This window comes from Somniosus microcephalus, unplaced genomic scaffold, assembly GCF_052327205.1.
Source record: "Somniosus microcephalus isolate GS21.2 unplaced genomic scaffold, FLI_Smic_1.0 scaffold193, whole genome shotgun sequence".
In the NCBI taxonomy this organism is placed as follows: Eukaryota; Metazoa; Chordata; class Chondrichthyes; order Squaliformes; family Somniosidae; genus Somniosus; species Somniosus microcephalus.
In genome coordinates this window covers 153,757-168,028 of record NW_028225380.1, presented here as the reverse complement: position 1 = coordinate 168,028, position 14,272 = coordinate 153,757, and the positions used below count along the sequence as shown (strand labels likewise).

General features: G+C 47.2%; 1 protein-coding gene across 1 annotated transcript; it reads left to right on the top strand.

The window, feature by feature from the left end:
- The first annotated feature begins 11,324 nt into the window (after nucleotides 1–11,324).
- Nucleotides 11,325–13,768, top strand: LOC147082073 (uncharacterized). Its single transcript, XM_085980476.1, has one exon. It carries the CDS (start codon nucleotides 11,651–11,653, stop codon nucleotides 13,181–13,183), a length of 1,533 nt encoding a protein of 510 aa, XP_085836602.1. The 5' UTR covers nucleotides 11,325–11,650; the 3' UTR covers nucleotides 13,184–13,768.
- Nucleotides 13,769–14,272: the final 504 nt, after the last annotated feature.

Genomic DNA, 14,272 nt, shown 5'->3' with positions numbered 1-14,272 from the left:
AACATCCAACAGTGCTGTTTGATTCCAGCTCCATTCTTTTTCCCATGCAGATTGAGCAGGATGAAATCCAGTTCACTGGGAGAACTCCATGCCAGGATTTGATTCCTGCTCTTCCTTTTGGCAAGGCCCTTGAGGATTAAACTGAGTTCATCAGGGCAGAGTGCGAGGGAGCAGCACATTAACCAGGAGAAAGAGGGCGTCGACGGTTCATGTTTGTTCCCTTGCCTGATAAGATCCTGCTCAGTGGATTTACAGGCAGCAGAGTTGAGTGGGATCCCACCTTGGAGGTGTCAGCCTGGGACACAGCTGTATGTGAGGGTAAGAGTGGCATTTAACAGGAATTCAGTGCGTTTTCATCCTGGAACGGGGAGCAATTAAGACAGAGGTGTGTGTTGCAGAGGCAACACAGCAACCAGATCCAGGGCCATTAGTCTGCAGGCCTAGAACATAAGAAGTAGGAGCAGGAGTAGGCCATACGGCCCCTCGAGCCTGTTCCGCCACTCAATAGGATCATGGCTGATCCGAACCTAGACTCACATCCACTTCCCTGCCCGCTTCCCATAACCCTTAATTCCCTTATCAGCTAGGAAACTGTCTATCTCCGTTTTAAATTTATTTAATGTCGCAGCTTCCACAGCTCTCTGAGGTAGCAAATTCCATAGATTTACTACCCTCTGAGTGAAGAAGTTTCTCCTCATCTCAGTTTTGAAAGGGCAGCCCCTTATTCTAAGATTATGCCCCCTAGTTCTAGTCTCACCCATCAGTGGAAACATCCTCCCCGCATCCACCCGATCAAGCCCCCTCACAATCTTATATGTTTCGATAAGATCGCCTCTCATTCTTCTGAACTCCAATGAGTAGAGGCCCAACCTACTCAACCTTTCCTCATAAGTCAACCCCCTCATCTCCGGAATCAACCGAGTGAACCTTCTCTGAACTGCCTCGAGAGCAAGTATATCTTTTCTTAAATATGGAAACCAAAACTGTACGCAGTATTCCAGGTGTGGCCTCACCAGTACCCTGTATAACTGAAGCAAGACTTCCCTGCTTTTATACTCCATCCTCCTTGCAAGAAAAGCCAAGATTCCATTGGCCTTCCTGATCACCTGCTGTACCTGCATACTAACCTTCTGTGTTTCATGCACCAGGGCCCCCAGATCCCTTTGTACTATAGCAGTTTGCAGTTTCTTTCCATTTAGATAATAACTTGCTCTTTGATTTTTTTCTGCCAAAGTGCATAACCTCACACTTTCCAACATTATATTCCATCTGCCAAATTTCTGCCCACTCACTTAGCCTGTCTATGTCCTTTTGCAGGTTTTTTATGTCCTCCTCACTCACTGCTTTCCCTCCCATCTTTGTATCGTCGGCAAACTTGGATACGTTGCACTCGGTCCCTTCCTCCAAATTGTTAATATAGATTGTAAAGAGTTGGGGTCCCAGCACCGACCCCTGCGGAACACCACTCGTCACTGATTGCCAACCCAAGAATGAACCATTTATCCCAACTCTCTGTTTTCTGTTAGATAGCCAATCTTCCACCCATGCCAGTATATTACCCCCAATCCTGTGATTTTTTATCTTGTGCAGTAATCTTTTGTGTGGCACCTTGTCAAATGCCTTTTGGAAGTCCAAATACACCACATCCACTGGTTCCCCTTTATCCACCCTGTTTGTTACATCCTCAAAGAATTCGAGCAAATTTGTCAAACATGATTTCCCCTTCATAAAACCATGCTGACTCTGTCCGATTAAATTATGCTTATCCAAATGTCCTGTTACTGCTTCCTTAATAATGGACTCCAACATTTTACCAACCACAGATGTTAGGCTAACTGGTCTATAGTTTCCAGCCTTTTGTCTACCTCCCTTTTTAAATAAGGGCATTACATTAGCAGTTTTCAAATCTGCTGGGACCTTTCCTGAATCCAGGGAGTTTTGGAAACATAGAAACATAGAAGATAGGAGCAGGAGTAGGCCATTCGGCCCCTCGAGCCTGCTCCGCCATTCGATGAGATCATGGCTGATCATCCAAACTCAGTACCCCGTACCTGCCTTCTCCCCATATCCCTTGATACCTTTAGTTCTAAGAAATATAACTCCTTCTTGAATATATTTAATGACTTGGCCTCAACCGCCTTCTGTGGTAGAGAATTCCATAGGTTCACCACTCTCTGGGTGAAGAAATTCTTCCTCATCTCTGTCCTAAATGGCTTACCCCTTATCCTTAGACTGTGACCCCTGGTTCTGGACTCGCTGACCATCGGGAACATTCTACCTGCATCTAGTTTGTCCAGATCTGTTAGAATTTTATAAGTTTCAATGAGATCCCCTCTCAGTCTTCTAAACTCCAGCGAGTATAAGTCCAATCGACCCAATCTCTCCTCATATGTCATTCCTGCCATCCCAGGGATCAGCCTTGTGAATCTTCGCTGAACTCCTTCCATGGCAAGAACATCCTTCCTCAGGTAAGGCGACCAAAACTGCACACAGTACTCAAGGTGTGGTCTCACCAAGGCCCTGTACAACTGCAGCAGGACATCCTTGCTCCTGTACTCAAACCCTTTCGCTATGAAGGCCAACATACCATTTTCCTTATTCACCGCCTGCTGCACCTGCATGCTTACCTTCAGCGACTGGTGCACAAGGACACCCAGGTCTCATTGCACTTCCCCTTCTCCCAATCTATTGCCATTCAGATAATAGTCTGCCTTTCTGTTTTTGACACCAAAGTGGATAACTCGCATTTATCCACATTATATTGCATCTGCCACGCTTCTGCCCAATCACCCAACCTGTCTAAATCATCCTGGAGTTTCTCGGTATCCTCCTCGCAGCACACACTCCCACCCAGCTTTGTGTCATCTGCAAACTTGGAGATATTACATCTAGTTCCCTTATCTAGATCATTAATGTATATTGTGAATAGCTGGGGTCCAAGGACCGATCCCTGCGGTACCCCACTAGTCACTGCCTGCCACTCGGCAAAAGACCCGTTAATTCCTACTCTCTGCTTTCTGTCCGCCAACCAGTTCTCTATCCAAGTCAATACCTTGCCCCCAATCCCATGTGCCTTAACTTTACACGCTAATCTCTTATGCGGGACCTTATCGAAAGCCTTTTGAAAGTCCAAATACACCACATCTACTGGTTCTCCCTTATCTATTTTCCCAGTTACATCCTCAAAAAATTCCAGTAGATTAGTCAAGCACGATTTACCTTTTGTAAATCCATGTTGACTTTGTCCGATCCTGTCACTGTTTTCCAAGTGCTCAGCTATTACATCCTTTATAATGGACTCTAGCATTTTCCCCACTATGTCAGGCTTACCGGTCTGCAATTCCCCGCTTTCTCTCTACCCCCCTTTTTGAATAGTGGGGTAACATTAGCTACCCTCCAATCCATGGGTACAGTTCCAGATTCCAGCGAATTTTGGAAGATGATCAGCAATGCATCTACTATTTCTCGGGCCACCGCCTTAAGTACCCTAGGATGTAGATTATCAGGCCCTGGGGATTTATCGGCCTTCAATCCCGTCAATTTCCCTAACACCATTTCCCTACAAATACTGATTTCTTTCAGTTCCTCCCTCTCATCAGACCCTATGTTCTCCAACATCTCTGGGAGGTTATTTGTGTCCTCCTTTGTGAAGACAGAACCAAAATATGCATTTAATTGGTCTGCCATTTCTTTGTTCCCCATTATAATTTCCCCTGCTTCTGACTGCAAGGGACCTACACTTGATTTCACTCATCTTTTTCTCTTCACATATCTATAAAAGCTCTTACAGTCAGTTTTTATGTTCCCTGCAGGCTTACTTTCATATTCTATTTTCCCCTTCTTAATTAATCCCTTTGTCCTCCTTTGTTGAATCCTAAACTGCTCCCAATCCTCAGGGTTACCGCTTTTTCTGGCCAATTTATATGCACTCTCCTTGGATCTTATGCTATCCCTAATTTCCCTTGTTAGCCACGGTTGAGTCACCCTTTTTGTTTTATTCTTATCCCAAACTGGGTTGAACAACTTCTGTAGTTCATCCATGCGGTCTTTGAATGTTTGCCATTGCCTATCCACCGTCAACTCTTTGAGCGACATTCCCCAATCAATCCTACCCAATTCGCGCCTCATACCATCGTAGTTTCTTTTATTTAAATTCAGGACCCTAGTCTCTGATTCAACTACTTCACTCTCCATCCTAATGAAGAATTCTATCATATTATGATCGCTCTGACCCAAGGGGCCTCGTACAACAAGATTGCTAATTAATCCTCTCTCATTACATAATACCCAGTCTAAGATGGCCTGATCTCTGGTTGGTTCCTCGACATATTGTTCCAGAAAACCATCCCGTAAACATTCTAGGAATTCCTCCTCCACAGTATTTTTACTAATTTGGTTAGCCCAATCTATATGTAAATTAAAGTTACCCATGATGACTGCTGTGCCTTTACTGCATGCTTCTCTAATTTCACTTTTAATGCCATCCCCAACCTCCGTATTACTGTTTGGAGGTCTATTTACCACTCCCACTAACATTTTCTGCCCTTTGATATTTCTCAGTTCTACCCATACAGATTCCGCATCATCAGAGTTAATAGCCTTCCTTTCAGTTGTGTTAATCCCCTCTTTAACCAGCAATGCTACCCCACCTCCCTTTCTTTTTTGCCGATCCTTCCTAAATATTGAATACCCCTGGATGTTGAGTTCCCAGCCTTGGCCATCCTAGAGCCATGTTTCTGTAATCCCAATCAAATCATATTCGTTTACCTCTATTTGCGCAGCTAATTCATCCACCTTGTTCCGAATGCTCCTTGCATTAAAACACAAAGCCTTCAGGCTTGTTTTTTTAACGCTCTCAGACCTAGATGAATTATTATTTACTGTGACCATGTTTGAGTTAAACCGTTGAGTTCTTTGCCTTCTAATTTTGTTTTTCTCCTTCCTGTCTTTTGCTTTTTTCCTTGTTTCCTTTTCCTCTGTCTCCCTGCTCAGGTTCCCAACCCCCTGCCACTTTAGTTTAATCCCGCCCCAACAGCACTAGCAAACACTCCCCCTAGGACATCGGTCCCGGCCCTGCCCAGGTGCAAACCATCCCGTTTGTTCTGGTCCCACCTCTCCCAGAACCGGTTCCAATGTCCAAGGAATTTGAATCCCTCCCCCTTGCAACATTCCTCTAGCCACATATTCATTTGAAATATCCTCCTATTTCTACTCTGACTAGCACGTGGCACTGGTAGCAATCCTGAGATTACTACCTTTGAGGTCCTATTTTTTAATTTACCTCCTAACTCCCTATATTCTGCTTTTAGGACCTCATCCCGTTTTTTACCTATATCGTTGGTGCCTATGTGCATCACGACAACTGGCTGTTCGCCCTCCCCCTCCAAAATGTTCTGCAGCCGCTCCGAGACGTCCTTGACCCTTGCACCAGGGAGGCAACACACCATCCTGGAGTCTCGATTGCGGCCGCAAAAACGCCTATCTATTCCCCTTACAATTGAGTCCCCTATCACTATAACTCTTCCACTCTTTTTCCTCCCAGCCTGTGCAGCAGAGCCACCCATGGTGCCAGGAAGTTGGCTGCTGCTGCCTTCCCCTGATGAGTCATCCCCCCCCAACAGTATTTAAAGTGGTATATCTGTTGGAGAGGGGGATGGCCGCAGGGGATTCCTGCACTACCTGCCTGCGCCTCTTACTCTGCCTGCTGGTCACCCATTCCCTTCCTGCCTATACACCCTTTACCTGCGGTGTGACCAACTCGCTAAATGTGACATTCACGACGTCCTCAGCATCGCGAATGCTCCAAAATGAATCCATCCGCAGCTCCAGTGCCGCAATGCAGTCTGTCAGTAGCTGCAGCTGGACACACTTCCCACACACATGGTCGTCAGGGATGCAGGAAGCGTCCCTGATTTCCCACATAGAGCAGGAGGAGCATACTACGGGGCTGGGCTGCCCTGCCATGACTGACCCTTTAATTAATTAATTAAAATTAAATGAATCCCACCAATTTCACTTCAATTAAATGATATACTCAAAGGCCCTTGCTTAATAGTAGTCCCCACTACACAACAGAGACCTTAGAAACCACAAAATTTAAGTTTAGAAAAATTTAGAAAGAAAATACTCACCAACCAATCACTTACCCGCTTCTTGGTGACATCACACTTCGATTACTTTTTGCTTCCCTCTCCCGGAACCTGGATTGGTAAGCTCCTTAAATACCGCCGCCGCCTCTGGTGCTCCCTCGCAGGTCCACCGCCTCTCCGCTCTCTCGGGGCTCTGGGCCTCGCTGCTCGCCGCCTCGGGGCTGCTCCTTAAATACCGCCTCTGGTACTCCCTCGCAGGTCCGCCGCCTCATCCACAATCCCTACCGCTACTTCTCTCAAGACCCTAGGATGTAAGCCATCAGGTCCAGGGGATTTATCCACCTTAAGTCCCATTATCTTACCGAGTACCATCTCCTTAGTGATTTTAATTGTGTTTAGCTCCTCCCCCCCATAGCCTCCTGTTTGTCCAGTGTTGGGACATTTTTAGTGTCCTCTACTGTAAAGACTGATACAAAATATTTGTTCAGTGTTTTTGCCATCTCCATGTTCCCCACTACTAATTTCCCGGTCTCGTCCTCTAAGGGACCAACATTCACTTTAGCCACCCTTTTACTTTTTATATAACTGTAGAAACTCTTGCTATCTGTTTTTATATTTTTTGCTAGTTTACTTTCATAATCTATCTTCCCTTTCTTAATTAAACTTTTAGTTATTCTTTGCTGGCTTTTAAATGCTTCCCAATCTTCTATCCTCCCACTAGATTTGGCTACTTTATATGCCCTTGTTTTCAGTTGGGTACTATCCTTTATTACTTTACTTAGCCGCGGATGGCTGTCTTTTCTTTTACGCCCCTTTTTCCTCAGTGGAATATATTTTTCTTGAAAGTTGTGAAATATCTCCTTGAATGTACACCACTGCTCCTGTACCGTCTTACACCTTAATCTATTTTCCCAGTCCACTTTAGTCAACTCTGCTCTCATACCTTCATAGTCTCCTTTATTTAAGCTTAGTACACTGGTTTGAGATCCAACTCTCTCACCCTCCAACTGAATTTGGAATTCAACCATGTTATGGTCACTCATTCCAAGGGGATCCTTTACTAGGACATTTTTTTATTAATCCTGTCTCATTACACAGGACCAGATCTAAGATTGCCTGCCCCCTGGTTGGTTCAGTAACATACTGCTCAAGGAAACCGTCCCTAATGCACTCTATGAACTCTTCATCAAGGCTGCCCTGCCCAATTTGATTTGTCCAGTCAATATGAAAGTTAAAATTTCCCATGATTATAGCTGTTCCCTTATTACAAGCCCCAATTATTTCCTGATTTATACTCCGACCAATAGAGTTGCAACTGTTAGGAGGCCTATAGACGGCGCCCACTAGTGACTTTTTCCCCTTATTATTCCTTATCTCCACCCAAACTGTTTCACTATCCTGATCCTTTGACCCAAAATCATTTCTCACTATTGCAGTGATTCCATCCTTTATTAACATAGCCACCCCACCTCCCTTTCCTTCCTGTCTGTCCTTCCTAATAGTCAAATACCCCTGGATGTTTAGTTCCCAGTCATGGTCACCTCGCAGCCATGTTTCTGTAATGGCCACCAGATCATACCCATGTGTAGTTATTTGTACCGTCAACTCGTCTATTTTGTTACGAATGCTGCGTGCATTCAGATAAAGAACTTTCAAATAGGTTTTGTGACAATTTATTCCTGCTTTTACCCCCTTTACTACTTTACCTTTATCTTTATACATTCTGTCCCTTCCTGACACGCTCTGGTTTTTAATTTCCCCACTGCTACTTTGCTCTATTGCCTTCTCCACTGACATTTTTATTTTTCGCTCTCTTGAAACCTCCCCCCCACTAATTAGTTTAAAGCCCTCTCTACAGCCCTAGTTATTACCACTTCTGTCAGCAGCGAGTTCCAGGTCATCACCACTCGCTGCATAAAAAAGTTTTTGCTCACATCCCCCCTGTATCTCTTGCCCAAAACCTTAAATCTGTGTCCCCTAGTCCTTGTACCATCAACTAGTGTGAACAGCCTTTCCCCGTCTAGCCTATCCAAACCCGTCATAATCTTGTACACCTCTATCAAATCACCCCTCAACCTCCTTTGTTCTAATGAAAACAAATCCAGCTTCTCCAACCTGTCCTTGTAGCTAAGATTCCCCATCCCTGGAACCATTCTGGTAAATCTCCTCTGCACCCTCTCAAGGGCCTTCACATCCTTCCTAAAGTGTGGTGACCAGAACTGGACGCAATACTCCAGTTGTGGCCTAACCAGCGCTTTATAAAGGTTCAGCATAACTTCTCTACTTTTGTACTCAATACCTCTATTTATGAAGCCCAAGATCCCATATGCTTTGTTAACCACTCTCTCAATATGTCCCGCCACCTTCAGGGACCTATGCACATTAACTCCCAGGTCCCTCTGTCCCTGCACACTCTGTAAAACTGTGCCATTAAGTGTATATTGCCTCTCCCTGTTCCTTCTGCCAAAATGCATCACCTCTCACTTCTCTGTATTAAATTCCATCCGCCACTTGTCTGCCCATTCTGCTAGCCTTTCTATGACCTGTTGCAGTCGATTGATATCATCCTCACTGTTTGCCACACCCCCAAGTTTAGTGTCATCGGCAAATTTAGAAATTCTACTTTGTATTCCAATATCCAGGTCATTTACATATATCAAAAAAAGCAGTGACCCCAGCACTGACCCTTGGGGAACACCACTGTCTACCATCCTCCAGTCTGAAAAACAGCCATTTACCACAACTTGCTGTTTTCTGTCCTTAAGCCAATCCCTTATCCAAGCTGCCACTGACCCACCTATTCCATGAGCCTCAATTTTGTTAACCAGCCTTCTATGTGGTACTTTGTCAAATGCCTTCCTAAAATCCATGTAGACAACATCCATTGCATTCCCTTCATCTATTCTCCCTGTTACTTCATCAAAAAATTCAATTAGATTCGTCAAACATGATCTGCCTTTTACAAATCCGTGTTGGCTCTCCTTAATTAGCTTAAACCTCTCCAAGTGCCCGTTAATGTTTTCCTTGATTATTGTTTGTAAAACTTTACCCACCACTGATCTTAAACTGACCGGCCTGTAGTTACTAGGATTGTCCTTACACCCTTTCTTGAACAATGGGGTCACATTTGTCACTTTCCAATCCTCAGGCACCTCCCCATAAACGTCATCCTGTGGTCTTGGTAATGGCCACGGCTATATGTGAGAATTTATAGTTCCAATGAATTCCTGAAGCATAGCGCCCAATCGTGGGATATAAATATACTCCAGGAACTGCCAGTTACAAAAACAAACGCAGAAGGCTACATCTCTGAACATTGGAACAGGAGGAGGCCATTCAGCCCCTCGAGCCTGTTCTCCCATTCAATGAGGCCATGGCTGATCTGCGTCTCAACTCCATTTATCCGCCTTTGCTCCATATCTCTTAATGACCTTCACTAATAAAAATCTAGCAATATCAGTCTTGACTTTTTCACTTTACCCCCAGCCTCAACAGAGCTCCAGATTTCCACTACTCTTTGTGTGAAGAAGTGCTTCCTGACATCGAAACATCGAACAATAGGAGTAGGAGTCGGCCATTCGCCCTTCGAGCCTTCTCCGCCATTCAATATGATCATGGCTGATCCTCTATCGCAATACCATATTCTGGCTCTCTCCCCATAACCCTTGATGCCTTTTGTGTCTAGAAATCTATCTACAGGAAACTTTGTGTTATCCGGAGGCTAAATGTCCGGCAAGCTCGAGCCACCGGCAAAAATCAGGAGCCGTATTTTTTCTTTTTGTTTCTTTTCGTTGCTTTTTTCTCAACAGTCAAGCTCTGCAAGGTCTGTAGCTAAGCAACAGCTTCAGCTAGAGATGCTACAGAGAGGCTTGCCGACTGTTTAGAAGCTGTTGCTAAGCAACAGTGTTTGTTGTCAGATACGGAGATGAAAACCTCCGTATGCTTCAACATTACAGCTGGAGTGTCCGGCAGTTTTGAGGGAACGGCAACAGCTGAGTCCCGTCGGTGCCGGATAGCACAAAGTTTCCTGTATCTCCTTCTTAAATATATTCAGTGACTTGGCCTCCACAGTCTTCTGTGGTAGAGAATTCCACAGGTTTACTGCCCTCTGAGTGAAGAGATTTCTCCTCATCTCAGTCCTAAATGTCCTACCCTGTATCCTGAGACGGTGACCCCTCATTCTAGACCCCCCCCAGCCAGGGGAAACATCCTCCCTGCATCCAGTCTGTCTAATCCTGTCAGAATTTTATACGTTTCAATGAGATCCCCTCTCATTCTTCTAAACTCTAGTGAATACAGGCCTAGTCGACCCGATCTCTCCTCATACGACAGTCCTGCCAACCCAGGAATCAGTCTGGTGAACCTTCGCTGCACTCCCTCTATGGCAAGTATATCCTTCCTTAGTCACCGCCTGCCACCCCGAAGTGGAGTGCAGCAGAGAATGAGAGAAAATTCCCCAGTGCTGTTGCCACACCGCTGCACCTGGATGTATCTCCATCTCACCAGGACAGCCGTTGGCTGCTCCAGCCTCACCTGCCACGTACAAATGACGTGGGGGGCATAGCGCCAGATTTAGCTGGCATCTGTCCTCTTACAGCCTCTTTATAGGAGCAGGAGGCCCCCGGAAATGAGAGTAACCCGTGCATCAGAGGTGATGCTTGAGCCAGGGAAATGGGTGGGATGGGGTCGGGTGTGGGGGGGACGGGGGATGGGTGTGGAGGGGATGGGGGACGGGTGTGGGGGCAACGGGGGATTGGGTGTGGGGGGGACAGGGGAATGGGTGTGGGGGGGATGGGGGATGGGTGTGGGGGGAAACGAGGGAGACGGGGATGGGTGTGGGGGGGACTGGGGCGGGTGTGGGGGGGGCGGGGGATGGGGGTACGGGGGATGGGTGTGGGGGGGACGGGGGACGGGTGTGGGGGGGACGGGTGTGGGGGGGACGGGTGTGGGGGGGACGGGTGTGGGGGGGACGGGTGTGGGGGGGACGGGTGTGGAGGGGACGGGTGTGGGGGGGGACGGGTGTGGGGGGGACGGGTGTGGGGGGGACGGGTGTGGGGGGGGACAGGGGACGGGTGTGGGGGGGACGGGGGGGACGGGGGACGGGTGTGGGGGGGACGGGTGTGGGGGGGACGGGTGTGGGGGGGACGGGTGTGGGGGGGACGGGTGTGGGGGGGGACGGGTGTGGGGGGGACGGGGGACGGGTGTGGGGGGGACGGGGGGGACGGGGGATGGGTGTGCTGGTCCACCTGAACAGAAGAAGCTCTGAGTATCAGCATGTTGTTGGATTATTGATAACCGCGCCCAACGCTGATGCCCTCAGCAGTCACGGGACGGTGCTCAGAAATCTTCCCCTCCCTTGCCCAGGTCAATGAGCCCAATTGTCGTGCCCTCACCATGCCCTATATCATCTAAGTCAGCACAGCAAGGCTGAAAGGTGGTCTTTGTGTTGTACAAGGCTGACTACTGGCCTGTTCTGATGTGAACCCTCTCTCTCCAATAACAGAACTGTTAATGTTTGAGCCAATCCAGTTGTGCGAATTCTCATTGCAGGAAACATCAGCATGTCGGACAAGCAGTGTCACGTGACCGAGCTCCACAGCCAACAGCAAGTGTTCCTTTGCTTTGATGTGATGGTGCAGTTCCAGGTCAAGTGGGAGAAGTTTCTGATGCCAGCACCCACATCTGTCGCTATTTTGGGTGAACTGGTGCATCTGGCTACGAGGATGGAGGACTTCAAACTAAACCAAGGCAGTGCAGGCAAGAAATCCCTGTTTAAACGTCCAGATTCATTCAAGAGGTGCCTGATGGAGGTTTGCAACCAAACCGTAAACTCGTTTCAACAGACCCGCACTAATCTGAACAAAATCCGCATGTGTTGTGAGGACCTCCTTGTCCATGTGAAGAATGTGGGTGAAGGGTCATCTCTGAACAAAGACCTTCCCAAGCAGCTGCAGAACATTCGGGTTTGTGCAGACAAATCCAAAACATGTGCCGAATCTGTGGAAAAGGAGCTCTCCAATCTCAGCGATCTACTGAGTGAGCTGCTGGAGACCTGTACAGATTCCCAGAGTATCAGCCAGGATAAGCTGGGGGAAGTAAGGAAAGTCCTGTCGGAAACACAACAGAAGAATGAGTTAGTAGAGGAGAAGAAGTGCAATTTACAGAAGCAATGGATCGAGGCTTCCCGAAAACGTGAGGAAGTCACCAGTGAATACGACAATGTAAGGGCGAGTGCTCTCATTGATCAGTTCTGTTTGGAAGGACTGAAACAGATGAAGAAGCTTCTCCCAAAGATTGTTGATCTTTTGAGCAATGTGACCAGCCCAGTGCTTCTGGTGGTGGAGCTGGGGAAAGGGTTGATCTTTCTCATACAACTGGCGTCTGAGCTGAAAGACAAAGAATCCTCTGAATCAAACCCTGAAATCAGCAGTTTCCTCAGCAAGGTTAGAGAGGAAGCCTCACTGAAGATCAAGGAAGTCCAATCCCAGTTGGAGGAGTCGCAAAAAATGTACAATGAATGTCACCAAAATATGAAAAGTTCGTGTGATGAGAGTGAGACGTTGTTGAGAGAGATAAAGAACAATCAGGCACAAGAGATGGATATCAGCACACGTGTAGCGTTGATGGCTAAAGGGCTTGGGGCACTGGGGAGCATCAAGTCCAACTGGTCAGAGATGATCAACTTCATTCATATCATACCAAAATTAACTGAAGGTTGCCAGAAGACATTTAAGAGACTTAGTGCGGTGAGTGGTGAAGGCACGCAGGGTGCTCCAGGTGCGTTAGCCAGTAGTCAGATGATGAACTTTCAAGTGTCCCAGGCAGTCAGCATCATGACCCACATCGGTGACATGTCAAAAACCTATGTGGAGATTCACGACAAGTACCTTGCAGGTCAACTGGGCGAGCTGAGCTCATTGCTGGGCGGGCAGGGGTCTGAATACAAGTTTAAGAAGGTCCAGGATAAATGTGATGAAGCAAGAAAGGAAATCCATCACAGGGCCGCTGTGAATCAGGAGCAACTTCAGAAGAATGCCCAGCAGGGAAGTGAAGCCATTGCTAAACTTACAGACCTGCTGCTGCCCAGGAAGTGAATGGAAATCCTGCAATGAAACATATTCTCAGCTGTGCGAGTGACCAACCCCTGGAATCTCCAATCCAATCATCAACCACCTCTCCCAACCCCTGGAATCTCCAATCCAATCACCAACCACCTCTCCCAACCCCTGGAATCTCCAATCCAATCATCAACCTCCTCTCCCAACCCCTGGAATCTCCAATCCAATCATCAACCACCTCTCCCAACCCCTGGAATCTCCAATCCAATCATCAACCTCTTCTCCCAACCCCTGGAATCTCCAATCCAATCCAATTAAGGGTTACGGGGAGCGGGCAGGAATTTGGACATGAGCCTAGGTTCGGATCGGTCATGGCCCTGTGGGTAGCGGAGCGGGCCCAGGGGCCGTGTAGCCTGATCCTGCTCCTATTTCATGTGTCTAATTCTGTTAGATTCAGGAGATGGTTCTGTGATAGTGGATTGGCGGTTAGGATCAGATCAGCCATGATCTTATTGAATGGCGGAGCAGGCTCGAGGGGCCGATTGGCCTACTCCTGCTCCTATTTCTTATGTTCTTATGTTCTTATCAACCTCTTCTCCCAACCCCTGGAATCTCCAATTCAATCATCAACCACCTCTCCCAACCCCTGGAATCTCCAATCCAATCATCAACCACCTCTCCCAATCCCTGGAATCTCCAATCCAATCATCAACCACCTCTCCCAACCTCTGGAATCTCCAATCCAATCATCAACCACCTCTCCCAACCCCTGGAATCTCCAATGCAATCATCAACCTCCTCTCCCAACCCCTGGAATCTCCAATGCAATCATCAACCTCCTCTCCCAACCCCTGGAATCTCCAATCCAATCATCAACCTCCTCTCCCAACCCCTGGAATCTCCAATCCAATCATCAACCTCCTCTACCAACCCCTGGAATCTCCAATCCAATCATCAACCACCTCTCCCAACCCCTGGAATCTCCAATCCAATCATCAATCACCTCTCCCAACCCCTGGAATCTCCAATCCAATCATCAACCCCCTCTTCCAACACCTGGAATCTCCAATCCAATCATCAACCTCCTCTCCCAACACCTGGAATCTCCAATCCAATCATCAACCA